Source organism: Triturus cristatus, chromosome 1_2 (genome assembly GCF_964204655.1).
Source record: "Triturus cristatus chromosome 1_2, aTriCri1.1, whole genome shotgun sequence".
Taxonomy (NCBI): Eukaryota; Metazoa; Chordata; class Amphibia; order Caudata; family Salamandridae; genus Triturus; species Triturus cristatus.
In genome coordinates this window covers 1,164,831,337-1,164,856,514 of record NC_140580.1, presented here as the reverse complement: position 1 = coordinate 1,164,856,514, position 25,178 = coordinate 1,164,831,337, and the positions used below count along the sequence as shown (strand labels likewise).

Below are 25,178 nucleotides of genomic sequence, written 5' to 3'. Positions count from 1 at the left end.
GCAAGATGAAGCAGAAAGGTTCAGGGCATCCATGATGTGATGAATAGATAAGGGTGCAGTGGAACCACAGCAAGATGAAGCAGAGGAGTTCAGGGCATCCAAGATGTGATGGAGAGAAGGGTGCAGTGGAACCATAGCAAGATGAAGCAGAGGAGTGCAGAGCATCCATGAAGTGATGAATAGAAAAGGGTGCAGTGGAACCATAGCAAGATGAAGCAGAGGAGTGCAGAGCATCCATGAAGTGATGAATAGAGAAGGGTGCAGTGGAACCATAGCAAGATGAAGCAGAGGAGTGCAGAGCATCCATGAAGTGATGATGAGAGAAGTGTACAGTGGCACCACAGCAAGATGAAGCACAGGTGTTCAGGGCATCCATGATGTGAAGAAGAGAGAAGGGTGCAGTGGAACCATAGCAAGATGAAGCAGAGGAGTGCAGAGCATCCATGAAGTGATGAAGAGAGAAGTGTACAGTGGCACCACAGCAAGATGAAGCACAGGAGTTCAGGGCATCCATGATGTGAAGAAGAGAGAAGGGTGCAGTGGAACTACAGCAAGGTGAAGCAGAGGGGCTCAGGGCATCGATGATGGATGTGTGTCGGATGTGAATAAAGCAGCACAGTAGATCCACAGAGGGATGAGAAGAAGGGCGGAACGGATCCACGATGGCATAAGGAGATAGTGCACACAGCAGGTCCACAATAGGATGAAGAGAGAGGAGTGAAACAAATCTATTTTGGAATGCACAGGGAGCGGTACAGTGGATCCACAGAAAAATGAGGAGATAACTATGCAAGGATCCAAGACGATAAGATGATAGAAGGTCAGGCGAATCCACAGATGGAAGAGGAGAGTGAGCGCCATGGATCCACGAAGAGATGAGGTGCGAGGAGCATGGGTGTTCCACAATGAGGTGAGGTGAGAAGTACAGCATATCCTTGATGGAATGAGAGGAGAGGCACACAGTGGATTTACAATGAGATGAGGAGAGAGGGGTGCAGTGGATCACGATGTGATGAGGAGTGAGAGGTGCATAAGATCCACAACGGAATGAGGTGAGGGGGTGCAGCAGACCTACAATGGACAACAAGAGAGGGTCACAGTGGATCCATGGAAAGATGAGTGGAGAGGGGCAGTGTTTATCCACAGCCACTTTGAGGATGCGATCAATGGATGGGATTACATTGAATGATATTAATGGATCAAAAACAGAGCTTTGTCTACTTGGTGCAATGTTTCCATTTCTGCTTTCATTTACGTGGCCTGTTTTCCAAGTGCATTAAATAAAATTCCATCAGAGGCCCTGATTACATGCTGGGGAATGAATTCTGATCCCTATGCATACAAAGTTTGCGTTGGGGCCGAAATTGAGTTGTGTGGGAACTATTGTATCCCCACTGTTTATTCCTGATAGATGATGGCAGGTCAAACCTTCAGCACAAAGATGGCTTCAGAAAATAAATCAGTTCTCTTGACTTCAGCACAAAGTAGGTCTGAAAAGATGGACCAGTTCACTCACCTTCAACATAAAGCAGACCTCAGAATATGGACCAGTTCACTTCACATCTGCAAAAAGCAGACCTCAGAGTATAATCCAGTTCACTTCACAACTGTCTAAAGCAGGTCTCAAAAGATGACCAGCCCTCTTGGTTCGGCATAAAGCAGGCCTCAAAAGATGACCAGCCCTCTTGACTTCAGCATAAAGCAGGCCTCAAAAGATGACCAGCCCTCTTGACTTCAGCATAAAGCAGGCCCCAAAAGATGACCAGTCCACTTGACTTTAGCATAAAGCAGCCTCAGAAGATGGGCGAGTTTATGTGACTTTAGCAAAAAGAACGTCACACAAGTGACCGGGTCCGCATGAAACATTAAGAAGAGAGGAGGACTGTGCTCCTCTGGACACCAGGGCCCTCATCTCTACCCATTCTAAACCTCTTGCATGTTTTTACAAAGTCTTCTTCAGGCCAATGTATCTGCTTGCCTCACTCACCAGAAGGCAGGAATAGCAAAATATATGGTTTGGGAAATCTTTGCTCCTGCTATACATGCCATGTCAGTTTTACATTTATGAACATGAATAATTTGACACTGTCCGTAAAAGGATCAACTTATTCCAACGCTGACACACTACATGCCTCTGATGCACTGAAGTAATGTCTCCCAGGAACCATATGTTCCACAAAACTAGCTTTTCTACTCAAACTTGCTCACTTTATGTACCAGCTGGTAAGATCACACAAGGAGCCGTCCTCAATGCAGATGTACCATCTTATCAGTATGGGGCCAAATAGAGCTCCCTGTTCAGGTGCATGAGTATACATGTTAAGCGCTCCGACACCTTCGGATAATGTTCGCGCTATATAAAATTGCATTAAAAAAAAAAAAATGTTTGCCAGAAGGTTCATAGACTATCATAAAATAGCTGGCAGATACATAACTGTCAAAAACAGAATGTGGGTAAAGTCAAGCATTTAAGTTGGAGATCCCATTAAGGTGAATGGAAGTTGAGATAGGTTTGAAATCTGGGTGACCCAATGAAGGTCTATGGAGGCATTTTGTTGGTCAGGCAGATGAATACAAGTAAAAAGAGGATGAAGCCCACCAAATGAGGGTGAGTTGACAGGTCTGTAGATGCCACACTGTAGGGAGATCAAATGGCTTACAGCACACAGGGATACCACATAGCAGTTAAGCATAAGGCGGGACCCACTAGTCTGGTTAGACCTAGTCTGAACAAGGTGACTGAGGAAAATATCATCAATAAAGACATTAGCGAATCAAAGAGGCTTCACAGCAGAGCTCATGCAGATGTTGACACTACTGCCATAGGACACCCACAATACCCACTAGCTTAATGAACGTCTTCACCCCTCTCCACCCCCCACACAGCCGTGCTTCACCAGAGCCCTGATGAACTGTATCACACATGAGCACAAACCCCACCAAAGCACTCTAGGCCCCAGGGCCTGCAGCTTACCTTCTCAACATCTGCTTTTGTTACATTGATATCTGCATCCATCCTTTCGAAATACTGCTGCGCCCGGTCAGCCTCTTTACAATCCCGCTCAAACCTTCGCTTGCTCTGGAGTAAAGAGAAGAGGCCAGTCATACAGTGCTGGGTTAAGACAGCTAGACTTCACTACTGGGCGAGCCAGTTTATATGACATCACTGTCTGAGAGGAGGTGACTGTTAAAGCTATCTGACTTACCTGCAATCCTTCATCCTGTGCTGGCTGCGTCCACCATTTTAAATACACTGCCAAGCGGGAGAGGCAGCTGCCCCAGATTTGATTTTTGAAACTGTTACTCAGATTATTCATGGGAGGATCAAGTGAACCAGAAGTAGCTCTTCAATTCAAACTGATCATCAGAAAGTTTGGGAAGGAACAGTGTAAAATGCGCCTATAGGACCAACAACAAGCTTCGCCTTACCTGATTGATCATACGGAGGCACGCCCGTATTAACAGGACAAAGTGTGGCTTTTGGAACACGTGCGTCTCCTACACACAGGGCTCCAGGGCATGCTGGTATCTACAGGACAAAGAGTGCGGCTTTTGGAACACGTGCGTCTCCTACACACAGGGCTCCACGGCATGCTGGTATCTACAGGACAAAGAGTGCGGCTTTTGGAACACGTGCGTCTCCTACACACAGGGCTCCAGGGCATGCTGGTATCTACAGGACAAAGAGTGTGGCTTTTGGGAACGCATGCATCTCCTACGTACATGGCTCCAGGGCACACCCATATTTACACGACGAATAGTGTGGCTTTTAGGAACGCGTGCGTCTCCTACGTACATGGCTTTAGGGCACACCTGTATCAACAAGACAGAGTATGGCTTTTGGAAACGCATGCGTCTCCTACATACATGGCTCTAGGGCACGCCTGTATTAACAGGACAAAGTGTGGCTTTTGGGAACGCATGCGTCTCCTACGTAAATGGCTCTAGGGCATGCCTGTATTAGCAGGAAAAAGCCACTGGCTTTTGGGAACGCATGCGTCTCCTACGTACATGGCCTCAGGGCACGCTGGTATTTACAGGACAAAGAGTGTGGCTTTTGGAAATGCATGCTTCTACGTACATGGCTCTAGGTCACGCCCGAGTTAACAGGGGAAAGATTGTGGCTTTTGGGAATGCATGCGTCTCCTATGTACATGGCTCCAGGGCACACCCGTATTTACAGGACGAATAGTGTGGCTTTTGGGAACGCATGCGTCTCCTACATACATGGCTTTAGAGAATGCCTGTATTAACAGGACAAAGACTGCGGCTTTCGGGAATGCGTGCATCTCCTATGGACATGGCGCTAGGATACGCCTGTATTAACAGGACAAAGAGTATGGCATTAGGGAACGCATGCGTCTCCTACGTACATGGCTCCCGGGCACGCCCGTATTTACAGGAGAAAGTGTGGCTCTTGGGAAAGCATGCCTCTCCTACGTACATGGCCCTAGGGTACGCCTGTATTAAAAGGACAAAGAGTGTGGCTTTTGGGAACCCATGCGTCTCCTACATACATGGCTCTAGGACACGCCCGTACTTACAGGACAAAGAGTGTGGCTTTTGGGAATGCATGCGTCTCCTGCTTACATGGCTTTAGGGCACCGCGTATTTACAGGGCAAAGAGTGTGGCTTTTGGGAAACCATGCTTCTCCTATGTACATGGTTTTAGGGCACACCTGTATTAAGAAGACAAAGACTGTGGCTTTTGGGAACACATGTGTCTCCTACGTACATGGCTCTAGGGCACACCCGTACTTACAGGACGAAGAGTGTGGCTTTTGGGAATGCATGCGTCTCCTAGTACATGGCCCCAGGGCATGCCGGTATCTACAGGACAGACTGTGGCTTTTGGGAACACGTGCATCTCCTACGTACATGGCTTTAGGGCACACCTGGATTAACAGGACAATGAGTGCGGCTTTTGGGAACGCATGCGTCTCCTGCATACCTGGCTGTAGGGCACGCCCGTATTAGTAGGACAAAGAGTGTGCCCACTACATACTGCAGAACTGAGTATGTAAGGTCTGGCTTGAAAAACCATCAAACTAAGGCAAGGTAGCAGAGAGTGTGACAAATCAAATTAATGGAGGAGACGAGAACATAAAGACTACAGAAGAGGAATGTTTTACAAGTGTACACAAGAAAGGCTTCACCCAGGGCACTATGCTAGTGCAGGTCTAGCTCTCGCTACCCTGCATTCAGTACTGGAGCTCTTCTGGTTCTAACAAGATGAAGGTGCAAACCAAGTCAGATGTCCACATCTGGTCTCAATCATGGGGGGAATGGAGACGAAGAACATTTCAGCTAGCCCGTCTCCTTATTCACATGGAGTGCAGACACCCTTGGAACAATGTGGGCAGCGTCCTCCGAACCACCTTGGCTCTATGGCACACCCTTGACGTTGGCTCCTGAGGCACAAAGGACTTGTAGCTCAGCTATGTGACTGGCTGATGGTGATTCAAGAAAAATATCTTTATGTAAGAAGTTGAAGGGTTCATTAAGTTGATGGCTTAAAAAGCACATACAACAGCCGGTACAGAGACCGAAGCACACCTGATGAGAGCACGGCTTGAGAGCACTCAGTTCATTGATCAAGGCAGAGGGGGTCCTATAGGAAGGTGGAAATTGACTATATGGTTGCCCCCACTTTTTTCCTGGTGTTTGCATGGTTTTTGACTAGTCTGGCTGGGATTCTGCTATCCAGGACCCCAGCCTATCTGCTTACTCCGTTAAAGGATTGGTGTGCATATTAGATGCACTAGTGATTGGATACTGTGGTACCTTATGAGCCCCTAGTATATGGTACCTTAGGTAGCTAGGGCATTGGTACTTCACAGGCCTACCAGGGGCTGCAGCATGTAGTATGCCACCCCTGGGAAGCATTCTCAATCTGTCACCACAGGCCTGCTACTGCAGCCTGTGTGAGGTAGTGTTAGCACTCCTCACTGAGGTATAGGTTCCTATATCTCACCATACACACACATATAAACCTATCAGCCACCCCTATTGCAGGCCCTATCAATCCGGAGGGCAGGGCGCTTGGTCTACTATGTGAGGGGTGCTTCTGCCTGAGCAGGACCCCTCTGCTGCTGGCAGAGTCTATTCCCTGCTGCTGTTTGTGGATGCGGTTAAACCATATACTCTTAAGTGCATTATAACCTCGCGGTAAATGCTAACTTTGGAATGACTGCATCAAAACATGTCGTGTTTGGTGTCAAACAACTTGGAATCATACCCCCACACCAGTAACTGGTGTGGGAGTATGATCCCACCCTTCTAGAGGGGATGACATGTACCCACTGTACTAAACAGTAGAAATCTAAAAGAGCCCTGGCATCACAAAATGGATGCCACCAGCACAGACACTGGGCTGCCCTCCTGCGGCTGACCGAAACTCGCAGTGGAGGAAGCCCAACAAAAGGCATCCTGTCACAGGGAGGTGTCACCACCTCCCAGACAGGATTTAGTGTATTGGAGCTGGGTGGGTGCACTCCTAGAGTGCTTTGAAGTCCTGCACTGGGGGAGCAGTAGGCTCCTCTGTGCATATGCCAGCTCAACCCGGTTCAGGGGCTACCTGTCCCTGCTCTGGCGCGAAACTGGACAAAGGGAAGTGGGTGTAACCACCCACTACCCTGACCCTCCTAGAGGAGTGGTCATAGAGCTAGTCCCTCCCATATCTTCACTATAAGATAGCAAGCATTGCCAATGCAATTCAGATAACCCTGGACGACGCTCTACAAAGAAGAATCCTGGCCCTTCGACATTCCACTACCTTTGGAAGACTGAAGAATCTCCCTTGGAGTCAAGGAGTGACTCCCCTGCTTGGCAGCGACCAAAAACCTTAATCGACGGTTGCAATCTTCACCGCTCCCGCCGGAGTCCGAAGTCCCTGCGGTCCCAGAAGCGGATTTCCTGATCTCTCGACGGCCATTTTGAGTCCCCAGCAAAGCTGTGGCATCTGGACCCCACGTGTGACGAGGAACTGCAATACCTGGGAACCGTGCACTAATTTCGAGTGCAAACCCTAAACAACGTTCTACGAACTTGTGCTTTGGACCACTTGTGGCCCAAGTCCCCAGCAGGTCTTGTTCCAAAATCAGCGGCCTACCCCGTCCCGAGTGACTGTGGGCTCCTGTGAAACTTTTCCTGTGGCGCCGTCTTCGCGATCATTTGCCCGTTGGCTAGTGGGTCCCCCGAAGACTTCATCAACGATTCAAAGGGCTCTCCTGGTTGCTCCGGGCCTGCCCTCACTCACCCTCGCTGGGTGAGTCCATCGGACCTTGCTGGTCTGCATCATCAACCATCTTCCGTCTACACAAGACTTGCAGTTGCCAAGGCTTGTTAGCTCCAATCCGGTTGCCGACACGTCATCAGCTGCAGACGTCGTGGGACACTCCGAATCCAGCTGCTGGTCATCGTCGATCCCTCCTGGACCTCGTGAGCGAAGAGACAAAACACCATCGACGACCTGAAGCGACATCTGTGGTCATCCATCTTGCTGGCCACCGGTCACTGGCACGTGACCTTGAACACTGTCCCTTCAATTTTCAGGTCCTCTTCATCTTCAATCCACCTTCGGATTCCAGCAGACACCTCTCCAGTCGTCTCAAGCAGCAAGTCTTCATTGGTCTCCATTGAAAACAGCATCGCGAACCGACTCCAAAAGACACCTATGCACCCGGCTTCCCTGGGTGAGGTAACTCGTGCACTCCGGTGCCCAAGTGTGTGTTGGCCCTCGAAATACTTACCTTGTAAGTGGCTTGCTTGTTGACTTCTTCGAAGTGCCCTAAAACTTTAAAATACAAACCGCGACTTGCTCTATTGTAACCTATAGGAAACCCGTGGCTGTGTTTAGACACTGCACGCGTCTCCCGTAAGCTAGTTACTTACCTGCTAACACTGCAGTAGTGAAGTCCCAGCGATTCCCAAGGCCCTAGGCTTTGTCATTTTGCAAATCTACTTTGTTAACCCATTTTCTTAGTATATGGTCTGGTACGCCCCTAGGGCTCCAGCCATATTTGTGCTTAATTTATTGAGAACTGTTGACATTTGAATGTTTACTTGGCTTCTAAACTCATAAAGAGATTAGTAGAGTGTGTCTAGAAATAAATACATATATATTTGATATATATACACCTGTGTGGTGTCCTTTCATTTAGTCATTCAAGAGATTATACGGTAAAACAAGCTGCTTTACATTCCTCAGAGACTTAGCCTGAAGGCTGCTCTCCACAGCTACCACTAGGATAGCTTTCTTTAAAAGGTTGTCGTAAACCTATCTACCATAAGAGTCGAATTGGATTGGTGCAAGGTGGCCACTATAACTAGTGACCAGCATATGCCAAGCCAACTTCTCACAGGTCCCTTGGCCTCTTCTGGTAGACTCCAATGACTGCCAGTTGAGTCCCGCAGGTGTCCACCGGCCACGTGTCTCAACCAAGTGACGCAAAAAAGACATAACATTTACCAAATAGGTGAGAAGGGTTAAATCCCAGTGGCAGGAATCTGTAAATATTTCCTGTGTTCTTACAAGAAGGCTGTGAGAGGTATGAATTCTGAAGATCCACTGGACGCAGCCAAGCCACGTTTGAGCCAAGCACCTGCCAGGGCATGATGCAACGTCAGCATCTTCAGCTTCTGCACCTCCAGTTCTCTGATTGGCCTGGAAGCCCGGCCTCCTGTCTATTCTTTATTTAATGCATACCCTGCTTTAAGTCTGCTCCTTTTGGAATTCCCTTATCGTCTCAGCACTCTGGCTAAAGGTTGCCTGGCTCTTTCAGACCCATTTTAATGTTAATTTGACTTCCTTTACCTTCAATTATTGTCATGTCCTTGTATTTGCTCCCCAAGACTGTTAGTGCTCCTTTACTTTAATTTTGGCTGTTATTTTAGACTATTTTAGTTGCCAGTTTGTGTTCTTTTGGCCCGTTTTGATGCAGTCACCTGGCTTTCGTCTCACCCAGCGGGGATGGTGTTGAAGTCGGTGCTGCACCATCTACTTTGCCTAAGAGGAGTCCCCTCTCTGCTTCAGGGTGAGTATATCATGGCACCCGCAGCATGGATGCTTGTCTAAGGCAGGCCTATCCGTAACCGTCCACGCACGGACCCTGCACAGTGTCAGAAACCCTGTCCTTGCCCTAGGAACACCACAGTAAGAATTACTGACAGTGCAGACCACCTGATCCAGCTACAACTTCCCATGCACAATGGTTGTTGCAGGGCCTCTACAAGGCAGTAGAGGGTCCATTTTGCTGCCCATCACCCCAGTGTAGGTTTTCCCCACCTGGGCGCTCTTACATTAAACCTTTCTGTGAAAGGCTGGCTTAGTATATGGTGCTCACTTTTGTAAGTGTAGCACCCTGCACTAATCCAGACAACACTTATGGTGATTTTAGTGGTTTTAGACAACCTTTGAAAGCTCTATAAGTGGTAGCTGTGTAGAGCAGCCTTCAGGCTTCATCCAGGAGTGTAAAGCAGCTTGCTTTACCAGTACTTAATCTTATGGTAAAGGTTAAGTGAAATAGAACCACACAGTGTAGTTATAAAAATATATATTTTATTACAAACACGCATCAACACATTGCAATATCTCCTACCCGGAGATATAAACACAATACATAGGAAATAGAGCACATAAGTACCACAAATACACAGTGGTCTGCAGGGGGAGACCAAATCATATACTAAAATAGTGGAATGCGAACCACGACTCAAGTCAAGAATGGACCCAGAAGACTTAGAAGTGTTCGGGACGCAAGGAACCACCCAAGGTAAGTACCCAGGAACCCCACGGAGGCCGGGTGCGGAGCGTAAACACGACCATGTGATCAACACAAGTCAATGGATACGTCGCAGTTTTAAAGAAAAAGGACCCTTCTCAGCGGACCCTGAAGAATCCCCGTGGAAGATTGAAGGTTGTGGAGTCACCCCACCTGTGGATAGATACCCCATGAACCAGGATACCTACACCAAGGAAGCCGGGAGCTTATGTGTCCAGTGACGTCGGAAACCGCCGTAGACCACAATGGAGGACTTCAGAAAAGATGCCGCTGGAGAAGACGACGAAGGAGTCCGGTGGAACCCAAAGGTCGATTCAAGATGAGAGGTACCTGCAAGCAGAGGGGACACAGTCAACGCCACTCAGGAGTGACGAGGACGCACAGAAGACGAATGCCCACCGATGTCGGAGATGCAGGTGAGGGTGACTGTGCCTTTGAAGTTGCAGCTGTGTGGACCAGGCGACGCTGTAGAAGACCAGGAGCCGTTAACGAGCTGTCCCACGTCGGATGTCGAGGCCCAATGGGTCAGTGTCCGGCAGGGGCACCAACAAGCCTTGGCAGCAGCAACCAACATAGTCGATGGAAACGGTGCAGTGTCGGGACCAGCAAGGTCCAAGTGACTTGCCACGACCAGGTAAGTTGGAGCCGGGTCCGAATAAGCAGGGGAGCCCACTAAAGCCTAAGAAGACCTTCAAGAAAATCCACGGGCCGAAGGCACAGGAGTCGCAAGAGGACCTTGAGCAGCTCACCAATGAAGAAGGTCCACGGTACAGAAGATCTTGGCTCTAGGAGTTGCGTGAGGTTGGAGCTTCTTGGAGCCCGGAGATCTTAGGAGGAGAGAGTAAACAAGCCTTGGCAACAGAAAGTCGATGCGGGGCACCAGGGTTCTGTTCCAGCGGTTCCAACGAGGGATACTGGCCTCAAACTCAGCATGAAGACAGTGCAGGCCTCGAGGGAATTGCAGAACCACCACCTGAGTTGCTGAGCCTTTCGGAGTCCGTGGAAGCCCAGGATCAGCAAACTGGTCAGCTGTATTGTAGTGCCTGCAGATGCAAGGGAGTGACTCCTTCACTCCAAGGGAGATTCCTTTGGGTGTCTAGGATGTCCATAGGCTTGTTGAAGAACCTATATAGAGCACGGGCACAGACGTTGCAGAAGACCAGCAAGACGACGAGACCAGGAGCAGCAGGAATCTTCCCCGGTGCAGTCTTGGTTCTCAAAGCGAAGTCCAGCGAAGTGCAGAGTGATCAGACGGTCAAAATTGAAGTGGTATGTGATCTGAATCTTGTCCCATGACGGATCTAGGGACCCACCCACAGATAAGCCCTTAAATACTCTAAGGAAAGGGTTGGGACGATTTAGGGGTCCCTCCCAGAGGAGGGCTGGCCAGTGGGGAGGATACTCCCATGTCCTTTGTCCAGTTTCACCCCAGAACGGGAGATAACGGCTCCCTGAACTGGTTTAAACTGGAGTATGCAAGGAGGGCACCAAATGTGCCCTTCAAGCAGTCTCAGTCGCGCTGGCAAGCGCCCCCACCCTGTCCCAATACACTAAATCCTGCCTGGGAGGTGGTCACACCTGCCTGTGACAGGATACCTATTGTTCTGCCTTCCCCTGCTCGAGCTTAGCTCAGCAGCTGGAGGGCAGAATCGTGCCTCTGGCCGGAAGCAGCCCTAGCTTGCTGTCTGGTTATGGAAGACTGGTACCTGAAGCACTGAGAGCCTACCGGAGGAGCTTTACATTGCATGGAATCATAACACCGTTTACGGTGTGGGGGTATGATTCCAACATGTTTGATACCAAACATGACAGGGTTCGTTACAGCCAGTTTAGAGATGGTCATCGCGTAATGACGCATGGCCACTCTATATGTGGTAATGGCTGTTACACTTACAACCCCAGAGAACGGACTCCGAAGGTTGTAGGGGTGCCCTGCTCATGCAGGGGCACCCTCACACATAGGACCCAGCACCCTGCCTTCAGGATTGAAAGGCCTGCCTTAGAGGTGATTTATAGGTTTTAAGTGTAGTGACCAGAGATACAGGGAAGTCTATATCTGTTGTAAGTGGTGTTAGCACCAGCTTACATAGGCTGCAATGGCAGGCCCATAGTCACAACTGAAGTGGTCTCTCATGGGTGGCATAATACACGTTGCAGCCCATGGGAGACCCCTGGTGTACCTATGCCCTGGGTACCGTAGTGCCATATACTAGGGACTTACAAGGGTACACCAATATCCAATCTGGAGAGTACCTAAGTACTCACCATGTCCTATTTATGGAAGAAGCGTATAGAGTGGGGTCCTGATTAGCAGGATCCCAGTCAGACTAGTCAGAAAACTATAATGACACCAGCAAAAAGTGGGGGTGACCATATAAGCAGACCCTACTTTCCTACACTTTCCAACACCAGAATCTACCTGTGCTTTGGGCAATAAACCCACTACAATGCCACCTCCCGCTCTATCGGTGGCACTAGAGAGCCCACGGCAAGATGGCCGCACTGTAGTGCAGCTCGGCCGGCTGTGAGCACACTATGCATTATAATCCTGACAAAAAGCTAGTGAAACAGCATGAATCTGGGAGGTATGCCCTCGTAAAGACTGCGGGCACAGGCGGAAACCGAAATGAACCGCTGAAGATCATGCACTGCAGCCACAGCACGAGCCAACTTCTGGGTGACTGGGCTAATGGTGGCAGTCCCGTAACGGCAGCAGCCACGGCGTGAAACTGGACTGCGAGAGTCGACGGCAGCCTAAACGCCCACAGGCGCCCTCGGAATCGGTAACAACGCAGGGCGGCATCCGGCGTTCTGGCCTGGGACAGGAGGGGCACGCGCCTGGGGGGGTGCCACCGAGGCCGCAGCTGAGGCTCCACCACGCTGCGCCCGGCCCCACGGGGCTCCGGCACAGGACTCGGGCCCGGACTGGTCCCGCATTGGTGTCCCACTTGCCGCCACAACTAGAGGAAGGGCTGCAACGAGGCCACCAGGCTCTGCAACTCCCGCCCTATCAAAGAATAATATACTTTTGTCATGTCTCTATATAAATGCCCGATCCCTCCCGAAGCATCAGGTGGAACTCTGGGGTCTTATTAATTCCCACAAACCTGATATCTTTTTTATCCCTGAAATCTGGCTTAATCCCTCCACCAATCCTAACATCACAATCGTCATCCCACCCAGATACAAGCTCACTAAGCAAAATAGATCTTCAAAAACAGGAGGATGGGTTGCAATCATGTCGCGAGGACCACAGCGTAAAATGGCTGGCTTCTGATACATGGGACTGGACTGAATATGTAAACATTTAATTCACTAGCATGCCTACCATTGGTGGAGCACTCATATATAGAACCCTTGACCCCCCAAAATACTTCAGCGCCAAACTCGCTGTATTGCTCACTACTTTGGCCCTCAAATACCAACACCTCGTAGTCTTGGGTGACTTTAACTTCCATCTGGACCTAATCCATAACCCTGACACTAGTACTCTCCAAGATGATCTTTCTACTCTGTGACATCAACGTCTTTCTTATCCGACCCACCTAGCAGGACATATGCTTGAACCCTATCTTCTACACAGCCACCCAGAATCCCCTGCAACTCCCATCTCCAGATAGCTGGTCTCTCCACTTCCTCCCAAACTTTCTCATTCCCACTACTATGTTTCCACTTATCCCACTACTCTGAAATCCTCAACCATAACTAGAACTTGGAAACGTATTGTAAACGTTAAACTAGAAGCTTCACTTACTCCATGCTCCTTTTTGCTTCCAACATCAAAATTATGGGCAATTAACTTAACAAGGAGATTCTATCCTCTCTAGATGCCCTCGCCTCCCAAAATCTCAGCGACTCCTGCATAAACAACCCTCAGTAAAATGGTACAACGAGGACTTCCAGGAAGTCAAATACCATTGCAAAGGGCAAGAACACTCGTGGAGATGCACCTGCTCACTCAAAAACTGAGAGGGGAACATACAAGGCTGGCCTCAACAACTACCAACCACTAAGATATATGTGGTGCCAGATGCCACTCCATAGCAGAGTGAGTTCACGAGAGTTCAAACTCCTCCTGGGAACTTTTCACCATTATCAAGGTGTTTTCTCATCCTACATGCTTGAGCCCAGTCAGCAACCAATTCTAAATACTTGTGATAACTTGGCCAATTTATTCTAGAAACAAAGATCTCAAAGTTGAATCCAATTTCGACCCCGAACGTAACCTGGACTTCCTCTTCTTCATTAATACTCCCTCGACATAAAGCAAAGGCAAAGCCCTCACACATTTCACCCACATCGATTTTGATTCTACCAGGAGTCTCATGCTGGGTTAAATCTGGATCCCAGATAACCCTTGCCCCCACCACATTTACTTGCTCTGCCCCCATATCATGGGTACATTATTCATGACTATCTTCAATATCTCTCCTTTCAGCAGAGGTGCACCTGGGCCGGAAGCATGCCAAGGTGGTGCCACTGCAGAAACAACATTGGTGGATCCCAAGATTCTTCTAAACTAGTGGCCCATCAAGTTATTACTGTAGCCCACTAAAGTCCTTGTGAAGTGCATCAATGTTCAAATGTCAGCTTATCTGAAAAGTGATGGCCTCCTGGACTCCTCCCAGTTAGGGTTCAGAGTAGCCGACACCATGGAGCCCTCCTGGCCCCTACAGATGATATCCCCTGACTTGTGCCTCTGCTGCCCTGATCCTTCTTGATCTGTCAACAGCCTTTGATTCCATCTCACACACCATCCTTATGAAACACCTTCACGAAAGCAGTAAGTGCACTTGAGTGCACAGCATTCTTCCGGTCCAATAAATCCTAAATCGGTCTGCCTCAAACCATTTACCTCCAATTCTCCCAGAGAGGACTGTGGGTTCCCCCCACGGATCTTCCCTTAACCCCACTCTGTTTAATGTATACATGGCACTCCTTGAGGACACTGTCAAGAGCTATGGCTTTAAAATCGTCTCTTATGCAGCTCATTATCTCTATCTCTGAGAATATGACTACCACTCGTACCAACTTCTGCTGAATGACGCACATTACGGAGTGTATGGGAGGCTGCTGCTTACATTACACAGTGATAAAACTGAAGTCTTGTTATTCAGCAATAACACCTCCTGCTGGGTGAAAGGCTAGTGGCCCAAAGAGTCGCGAGATACCCCTACGACACAGGCCAAAAATCCAGGAATTATCCTAGACTCTAATCTGTAGTTGGCCGACCAAGATACCGTTGTGGTGACTCTTACTTTAGCATTCTCAAAATGCTCCCCAAAGCACTTTCATCAGTTTCATGGCTACCCCTCGACAGTCAAAAATTAGTGATCTAAGACCGGATAACCCGCCGCCTGGACTACAGCAACGCTCTCTATGTTGGAATCGCTGCTAACCTCATTAAAAGACTCCAAATTATTCAGAATGCCATCCGACTTGTGTTCAATCATCATCCTTGGACTGCTATTTTTAGGTATATCATTTTTCTTGCTTGCACCAAAAAAGAATAAAACAAAACAAAGAAAAACTTCTTTAACCATCATGTCAGATAGATATTTATTCCAGTTCCAGATCAGCGAACCTCCATGAATCTGTCTTTGCTGCTGGCTGCCCCTCAAGTACGATCCCCAGTCCCACCATCCATCTCCTTGCCCCTGCAGGGCTGTCTTAGGGGGGCTTGTGCACTGCTACCCACTAACTGTTCATCAAGGCCCCTCTGTCTATCTATCATAGAGCGTACTCCTACATTTTAGACTCCATGATGTTATTTTCATGAGCCCCAGTTTCTTTCAATGTTTTTTTGGTATTTGTGACTTTTATATACTAGTGTTTCAGCCATCATGTTCTTACACCAATCAGCATATGTTGGAAACTCTTGATGACCACTGATGCAGCTGTACTGCATACTGGAGACGGATCCCGTCCCATATGCCCATCAAGGCTAGTCGAATGGGAAGATCAAAGGGAGTATTCAGCACCCCAGATATAGTAGCCTTTATCTGGTTCCAGAATATTTGAATACAGGGGCAGTCCCACAGGGCATGTATACAAGTCCCCAACTTCCCTTAGTCCATAGGTCTTCAATCTGTGGGGCGCGACCCCCAGGGGGGCCCTGGAGTTCTGGGAAGGGGGTCGCGCATTCCCCAACCTCACTTGTGCCTGGAATCCAAAACGTTTGCTTTCGTCTTGGAAAAAGATGGCTAATTTTGATTGTTAAACTGCTCTAGCTGAGTCTCCTGTGCAGTGAAGTTTTCGTGCCAGGGTGCTTGGTCACCTGAAAGAAATACAAATGTGCACTGTTAATTAATCTGCAAGTTTAGAGGGTGCTTGGGACCCGTGAATCATTACAAGCTTTGAGATGGCAAAGATTTGTTTTTTTTTTTAGTGGTAGCGCAAAGCATTACAAACTGGCCTGTGAAGTGCTTGCTTTTAATCATAACTGTATTTAGATAGCCCTTAGTACCCCTAAGGAGGTGTTGAAGGGACAGTTATGTAAAAAAAGTCCCTCCTCCTGAGCAGCGAGAGTTCCTAGATCTTCCTCTCTCGTACGAAATAAGGGATGTTCTCTCTCAGGCTAGAGCCCCTTCCACTAACAAGACTTACCGTCTCAAATGGAAGCGCTTTTGCATCTGGTGCCATCAGCAAGGTGTGGAACCCTTTTTGTCTCAGCCTCATCAGGTTCTTCCTTATATCCTGTCCTTGGCTAAGGCAGGTTTGGCTCATTCCTCAATCAAGGTGCACTTGGCTGCAGTTTCTTGCTTCAGACGTACTGCCTCTGGACCGTCTCTTTGGTCCTCTAGAATTGTCAAGCAATTTCTCAAGGGACTGTTTAGAGTTTATCCTCCCGTGAGGCCTCCACCTCCCACATGGCATTTGAACTTGGTTCTCACCCAGCTGATGAAGCCTCCTTTTGAACCGGTTCATCGAGCGGATCTGGAGTTCCTCTCATGGAAACTGGCACTCCTTCTTGCTCTCACGTCGGCACGGCGTATTGGGGAATTGCAAGCTCTGACAATTCAGTCACTTTTCCTCCAATTCAAAAGGAATACTGTCATTCTACGGACTAATCCAAAGTTCATCCCAAAGGTGCCTTCGGACTTTCATTTAAATGAGCCGGTGATTCTCAAGGCTTTCTTTCCTCAACCGTCTAAACCGGCGGAAAGGGCACTTCATTCACTGGATATGCAGCGGTGCTTGAAGTTTTATCTGGACCGTACTAAAACATTTAGAAAATCTTCGCAACTGTTTGTTGCATTCAGTGCTCCCCGCAAAGGGTTACCCCTGTCCAAACAGGGTATTGCTAGATGGATCTCCAGTGCTATTCAGTTCTGTCATGCTGCAGCGGACAAGCCTCTAGGTGGCAGAATTAGAGCACACTCGACGAGGTCCATGGCTTCTTCTGCGGCTCTCTTTGCGGGGGTCCAGATTAAAGACATCTGCAGAGCTGCGACTTGGAGCAGCATGCACACCTTTACAAGACATTACTGTCTGGAGACCTTGGCGCAGGAAGACTCGGCTGTGGGCCAGGCAGTCCTGAGGAACCTCTTCCATTGAGTGGTGAGCTTTCCTTTCTTCCCTCCTTCCTTTGTATGGTTCTTGCACATTTTGCTATGTACTGTTCTTATGTGATTGTAGGGTCTTTTTATGTTGCAAAAAAAACCCACAAGGTAAAGTACGGTGATGTATAATAATACACAATGAGATGTCTCAGAGAGGCAAAATGTGTTTCTTACTGCTAGCTACTCTGATACAAGCTATGGGAATCTATGAAAGTTCCAATACTGGAGTAAGAAACAAGTTACTTACCTGTAACTTTGGTTCTCCAGTATTGGTAACTTTCATAGATTTCCATGCGCCCACCCTCCTCCCCTGGGAAAGCTCAGCCCTCGCAAGGTTTGGTTGTACTGTTACACAACTGCTACGAAAATCTGAGGCTCTGAGGTTCTCTCAGGAAGGTTCTGTGGGGTGAGGCTAATCTAATTGGTTGTTGCTTTATTTTGGTCTCTTTTACAAGAAGAGGCAGATATGCTACAAAAGGGAATGAGGCCTAGGCCTTTTTTCTTTCTCTTTTGTACCTACTGCTATGTTTTGGATACAGAGACTCCCATTCCGACGACGGGGAATGATACAAGCTATGGGAATCTATGAAAGTTCCAATACTGGAGTAATCATGTAAACCTGGGGCAGTGCCCAAAGGGTACACCTCCACAGCGGAGGCGTAACAAGGAGAACTTTTTCATTCCTCCTCGTTTTTTCTTCTTTCCATGTGTGCTGCATTCTGCAGCTCTCATAGACCGAGGAAAACACCTACCGGGACTGTTTGTGAAGGAAGATGCCCCTTCCTGCACAAAAGCAAACCTGCCCATGTTGGTTCCAGGCAGCAATTTGTGCGCCAACGCAAGGGGAAAGGACAGGAATTCACCGTATTTCAAAAATATGGTGCATTCGTGCCCTTTGACATTGGCGGAGGGCAGCACAACAAGAAGACTTGTGGCACTGCCCTACGCCAATTCCTCACAAATGAGAGCCTTTGTTTTTAGCTACGCCTTAGACCACGTCCCCACGCTCACTGACCTTTGGTTTGCTAAACACGGTTTAATATGGTTTTCCACCGTAAAACGATTTGCTGTGGAATTGGGGGTGCTTATGGTTGTCGATGATGAGAGTACCAGGTTCCAGAAATTTGTCAGAAGGGGGTCCTTACGCCTAAAAAAGGTTGACAAGGGGGTCTTGGCATCAAAAAGTTTGAAGATCTCTGCCTTAGTCTCATCTGCAGAAATGATCTTCGAGTAGCCATGTTTCATCAGCCCTTCCCTGCTGTATTATATTCTGTGCAGTGCCTTCATTTGGAAATTAGGGCAGTTTGAACTTGTAAAGACAAGGTATGGGAGACTGCTTGCATTTGTGCTTGTTGTAGGCAATGTTTGCAGTAATATCAGAAAAACCAACAGTAAAAACCGGCCAGGCAGACCACAAAAGAGGCCAGAAACAGTCCATAGAATGATCCTTCAGACCAAACCTTCGGGCACTTCCAGATTGCCCCATTTGCCAGTCGGACCCTGCTGCCCACCATATATCTTATAAGTTTGATATTCCTATGGCATCCCATTTTTGAACCCTCACGGAGCCTGCAGGTAGCGTGTCCGCCTTTATCACCACATTCTGGCTTTGCCGGACGTAATGCCATCCTGGACATACCGTTGCCATTCTGGACATAACTCTGAAGCTTGTTTACGGTCCAGGGAAGACATGGCTTGGCAGTTCGGGCTGGACTGTACCCATGAGGCACAGGGTCAGACTGATTTGCATATGGCCATGTCTGAACTGGGGTGGCAGAGTGGGCTAAAGAACGGTGATGGATTAAACCCAGACCAGTTGACTGGGGGTGAGTGCTTGCAATGTTCAACACTCCGTCCATCATTTCCTTTGGTTTTGCTTTGTTTGCCATAAGTTGGCAGGGTATGCTCAGACGTGAGTCCCTTGCTCACTTTGCCACTGGATTCAAGCAAGCCTGGCCAAAGACGGCTGAAATGCCAGAAACCGGTCCTAGGAAGCTTGTTTCCGGTCCAGGGAAGACATGGCTTGGCAGTTCGGGCTGGACTGTTCCCATGAGGCACAGGGTCAGACTGATTTGCATATGGCCATGTCTGAACTGGGGTGGCAGAGTGGGCTAAAGAACGGTGATGGATTAAACCCAGACCAGTTGACTGGGGGTGAGTGCTTGCAATGTTCAACACTCCGTCCATCATTTCCTTTGGTTTTGCTTTGTTTGCCATAAGTTGGCAGGGTATGCTCAGACGTGAGTCCCTTGCTCACTTTGCCACTGGATTCAAGCAAGCCTGGCCAAAGACGGCTGAAATGCCAGAAACCGGTCCTAGGAAGCTTGTTTCCGGTCCAGGGAAGACATGGCTTGGCAGTTCGGGCTGGACTGTTCCCATGAGGCACAGGGTCAGACTGATTTGCATATGGCCATGTCTGAACTGGGGTGGCAGAGTGGGCTAAAGAACGGTGATGGATTAAACCCAGATCAGTTGACTGGGGGTGATGGCTTGCAATGTTCAACACTCCGTCCATCATTTCCTTTGGTTTTGCATAATTCTGATTAGCCTTGGCATAATGGTTGTGATTACTGCCATAGGAAGGGCACCCAAGGCTTTTGATGAGCATGAAAATAGGGCATAAAAGGCAGAATCTGACAAAGTGAGATGGTAGTACATGTATGTGGGTGCTTGGTGGAAATGGAAGCTGTTATCTGAAGATCAAACATGTATTTCCTAAACATTTTAATCTGATATTTAGGGACAGAAGTAGTTTTGTTTTCATGAAAACGACAAGCTTGGTTCGGGTCAAAGGGAGTTACATTGCACACATGTGACATTTGGTGTTTCAGAGTGAAATGCCTCTTTCAGAAAGTACTCGGATGATGCTCTGGAGCACGTGACTGCACTTCTCGCTCGAATATATCCAAAGCGGATGTTTCATCCTGAGTTTGGTAGACCTACTGCTGAATGGGGTTCTTCGCTGCTCTGACTGTTCCTTCCAGATGTGTGTGACGATATGCTGATATTATCACTGCTGCTGCCTGGGGTCTGAGCCAGCTTGGCTGATGTAACCTGTCTGCTATGTGAAACTGCTGGACTGGGCGGGACCGAGGGGGCCTCTAGAAGTGATGGCGATGAACTGCTCCTTTCAAGTAGATTCCAACCCATAAGATGTAACAGAACAGGGCTGGAAGGAACGACAGAAACATGAAAGGACGGCTAAGACCATCTGCATTTTGTAAAATGATAGCCCATGCGACACAGTATAACCAGATGTTAAAAACATTATGCATACTGCGCGTTAGCCAATTTTTAGGGAAATATTGCTGAAAAAAATAAGTGTTGATCCACCAAGTTTTCTTCAGGGGGTAAGTAAGCCCGGCGCCCTGGGGAGGGTTTGTTTGAACACCACAAAAGTATTGGAATATTAGAGAAACTCTAGAATTGCTGTTGATTTATATAAAAGTTGTGCTGTAAAATGTTCCATCTAATCATTGTTTTTTAGATTTTGGAAAGGATCTAAAGGACATGGCACTCACTCCCCTCACTTTGGTGCTTACACCCCACATCTATCACTTTTCACCGCCTGCCACTGTCTAGACCACTGGTCTTCAAACATTTGTATGCCATGCTCCCCAGTGAAGAAAAAAAATCACTGGGGCCCGCCCTCAAAATTGTTCACAATCATTCTATTAAACTGACAATGTTTAAATGTCTAGACTTATGCAATCAAATACACGAGTGCCAAGCATACTCTTCTGGTCAGGCAGGCCTTACTAACATGTAGGAGTATCCACAGTGGGATTATTAGAAGCGGGGGTGGGGGTTTTGAAGAATATTTAGAGTCCTTTCCCTTTTGACACCTTCTCCCAGCCAGGATATAAATGACAAAAGATGCCGCCCATTTGTTTCTACTGAAAACAAAGCACTGTTATCAGGACCATGCTTCTTTTGGCCAAAGCACTCACTGCTGCTGGCCCACACATGCGAGATGACGTGTGCACGCATGTAAAGTGGGCAACATTTCCTTTCTTTCTTTTTAATTTACAACCTAAGATGGTCGACGCCACATAGATCGGCAATTTTTGTAAAAAAATTTTTTAAACGAAATTGTATTTGCACGAAAGCGCACTCCATGTAGCAAAGCAGCCCCGCAGCAAATGGCACCTGCCAGGCCATCAGAGGTGGTTCATCCGTCGTAAAGGGTGGAGGAGCGTCGACCCGCCTGCTGCAAGCACAGCAGGTAAACACAAATAAATAAAATGGCATGGTAATGCCATATTATTTTGCCACCAGTCTGGATCGCAAGAAGTGTGAGGGCAGGGTTCAGGACTAAATCCTGCAGCCCCTGCCAGTGCGCATGCCGGATTGGCCGGCTGTCTTGTGTCGGGCCAGCTCGACATGCACACTGTAAACCCAGAATTCCCAGGACAGTAAAACAGCCAGACTGCTGGCATAGGCAGCCAGCCTCAAAATGAGCACTGAGTTAGCCTGCTCCAACCAATCCTGGAGCTGCTCTCATGCTGAAAACAGCATGAGAGCAGCTCCAGGATTTGTTGGATTTACGTTCCACTGGGCAGGAAGGGAAGTCTTTGCAGTTCCTGCTGGTGGACACAACCATCGTCAGGAGAGAAGTGCCGCACTTGGCAAGTGCAGCATCTATTGTGAGTTGTAAGCCATTACGCCTCACCATGTTTATGCATTGCTAACCGCCACTGCAGGCCATGCCAAAACATTCAAACTAAATGACTACAGTGGGTGGGAAGCGGGTTGAGGTGGGAGCAAGGGAGTGATGGAGGTACACAAAAGTGTTTTGTGCAATATAGATGGCCTCAACAGCAGATGGCAGTTGCCATACCGTCTGAAAAAAAAGGACAACTACTTTGACGTGGAGAAGCATAACGGAGGAGCGGGTTGGGGGGTGAGTAACAGAGAAGTAACAAACAAGGCGGATATTTGAGAGGAGGAATCACTACGAGATAGGGGAGTGCAAGGAAATACATGCACTCTCAAGCAGATCAACGAAAAAGAAAAAAGTACTTGACTAAATGTGAGCAGTGGAAGTACACAAATCAGACAATTAAAAGGATGGTAAAGAGGAGATGCTCCAGTGAAAAGACAAACACAACAAGCATTGGCAAACCCAATAGGTCTCGACTATGCAAGAGCTATTGGCTTTGCCAATGTGTCTTAGCCATGTTGTACACCAGCATGGCTAAAAGTGTGTAGCTTTGAGGAGAGTGGCGTGGAGTGTCCTAAAGTGGAACAGAGTGTTGTAGAATGGAGTGTCGTAGAGCAGAGTGGAAGGTCGTGGATTACAGTGGGGTGTTGTAGAGTAGTGTGGTGTGGAGAACTGAAGAGTGCAGTGATGAAGATTGGCGCAGAGTAGAATAGAGTGGCGCAGAGTGGAATAGAGTGGCACAGAGTTAGTGGCGTAGAGTGGAGGGGCTTAGAGTTGAGTAGGGAGGAATAGTGTGTTCTGTCACAGAGTGGCATAGAGTGGAGTATCACGGAGTGGCGTAAAGAGGAGCACAGTGGAGTGAAGTGGCGCAGTGTCATGGCGTAGAGTGTGGTTGGGGGTCATAGAGTGTTGAAAAGGTCATAGAAAAGGGTCGTAGATTCAAGTGGAGTTGAGTGTCGGGGAGTGGAGTGACGTAGAACAGTGTGTCGTGGAGTAGAGTGACATGGAGTAGAGTGTTGTGGAGTGGAGTGTTGTGGAAAAGAGTAGCGTGTCAAAGTGGAGGGCATAGAGTGGAATGTAGTAGAATGGCGTGCTGCAGAGTGGCATAGAGGGGACTATAGTTTAAGAGCAGAGTGACGCTGAATGGAGGGGTGTAGATTGGCATAGCATTGAGTGGCGTGCTGCAGGGTGGCGTAGAGTGGAGTAAAGTGGCATAAAGTGTTTAGGTGTGGCATAGAATGGAGTGGGGTGGCATAGCATTGAGTAGCGTTACGTAGAGTGGAGGAGAGAAGAGTATTGTAGTATGTCATGTAGTAGAGTATTGTAGAGTGGACTGGCATAGTGTCATACAGTGGAGTTGCGTAGAGTGGAGTATGCATGGTGTGGTAGCGCACTGTGATTACAGACAGCACATTTTCGATTAAAATGACCATTACATTTGCACAGACATAGTTTTACTCAAAATTATACAGAACACAATCAATGATGTGGGGACATGGCAACACCAAGTGTATTGATTTACTTTGATCACTTTAAAATATTTGTTTCCACTACACTTCAGAATTACAAACAAATGTGCTTCATTTGTGCTTTCATAATTCTGACATATTCTGAAATATTTGCACAGTTCATTTACAGACATTTAAATGTTGTTGTGTGGTAGAAAAAAAACAATTCTACAGCTGCTGTTCTCACATGGGTAGCCAGCACGATTGTCATAAATTCTCTCACTTTGAAGTCTGAGACAGAAAACACCAAGCTCCCTCAGAAGACAGAGCCTGGCATCTGACCTTGGTCTTTGAATGCACAGCAAATGTGACAATACAAGAACAACATTTAAAAGCCTGTTTATAGACAGAGAGCACTTGTGGGAGAATAGAGTAAACAGACTATGCTCCACAGGAGGGACTAACAAACTGGACATCCTAAAACAAAAAGCCAGCAAACAGAAAGTAAGCAAATGTGTGTTATAAACCGTAAAAACAATGGCAAGCAATTGGCAGAATCCAGGGAAGCTTTCAGAATGTCCCCAAGATGTCTTTCCAAACAGACAGCTGCGCCGATTGGTAGGCTTCGGCCTAATAAAGCCAAACAATGTAAGCAACATGCTGGCTCTGGGTCTACTGTATGTTTTCACTATGGTTGACAAGAGGCTTGATCTTACCAGACAGATAAGAGCTGTCTGGTAGGTGAGACCTAAAAAGTAAATAAACGTTATGCACCTAGAACAGTGTGCACACTAGCAGATGCAGTCCAGTTGTTCTCTGCAGAAACTGTACATACCGCTTCAAGCTGCTTCCAACAGGTTTCAATGTGCTGCTGTATCTTGCGGCCATCGTGAAAATGCTGCAAAAGATAGAAATCAAATATCCGTAAGAAAAAAGATACTGGTAAGAACCATGTATTAAAGACATTCCCTGAGTCCATTTGCATGAAACTCATGCTTGGCTGACATATCCAATCCGTACACCTCCTTAAGTTTGGGCTTTTCGGCACACACAAAGATTAATCCTGAACAGGCATAGCGCCTGCATCTGGGCTGAGGCAGCCGGGGGTTCTGATCTATAGGGTCCTGGTACTGCTTCTAGAGTTGCATCTCACAAAAGGAGGCCCTGGGTGCACATATGGTGTTTCCGTGAATTCACTGAGTTGACTCCTTTCCTACAGACACCAAATCAAAATATTGCTCTTTTTAGACTCATTTCCTGACTTCTAACATCAATGGAGTCTTAACGAGCCTCTTGCTAGTGATCATATCACATCCTGCCCTCATTCTCAACACAGGTAATCCACAGTCCTAGTGGTCCTAATGAACTCCTAGATGGCTATTCACATTCATCCCTTACCAAGTTATTGGGGATTCCCAGCCTGAGGACAGAGAATGATTCAAGGATGTGAATCTATGCAAGATCCAATGCTGGTGAATCCCAGATATGACCATAAGGATTGTTCTTTCCTCTATGCGGTGCCCCCTATAGAAAGTGGGGAAGAGGAAGATGGGGGAGATTGCAGAGCTGCATACTGAGGCTCTGCGGGGCCCTTCAGGGAGATGTCTGGATACAAGAAAGGTGCCTTTATAACAAGCATTTACAATGCAATGGTCTCGGCATTGTTAAAGTTGGAGCTATTGGCATTGCTCATGACATTATTTTTGTTTATGTTTTTAAAACA

General features: G+C 47.8%; 1 protein-coding gene across 16 annotated transcripts in view; it reads right to left on the bottom strand.

The window, feature by feature from the left end:
* Positions 1-25,178, bottom strand: part of FNBP1 (formin binding protein 1) — a 975,957-nt gene that overhangs the window by 454,297 nt on the left and 496,482 nt on the right. For all 16 annotated transcript variants that reach the window (XM_085613976.1, XM_085613977.1, XM_085613978.1 and 13 more), the window contains exons 5-6: positions 24,291-24,353; positions 2,975-3,079 (exon numbers count right to left, since the gene is read on the bottom strand). In XM_085613976.1, the coding sequence (XP_085470102.1) occupies positions 2,975-3,079; positions 24,291-24,353 (168 nt within the window). The remainder of the gene's footprint in view (positions 1-2,974; positions 3,080-24,290; positions 24,354-25,178) is intronic.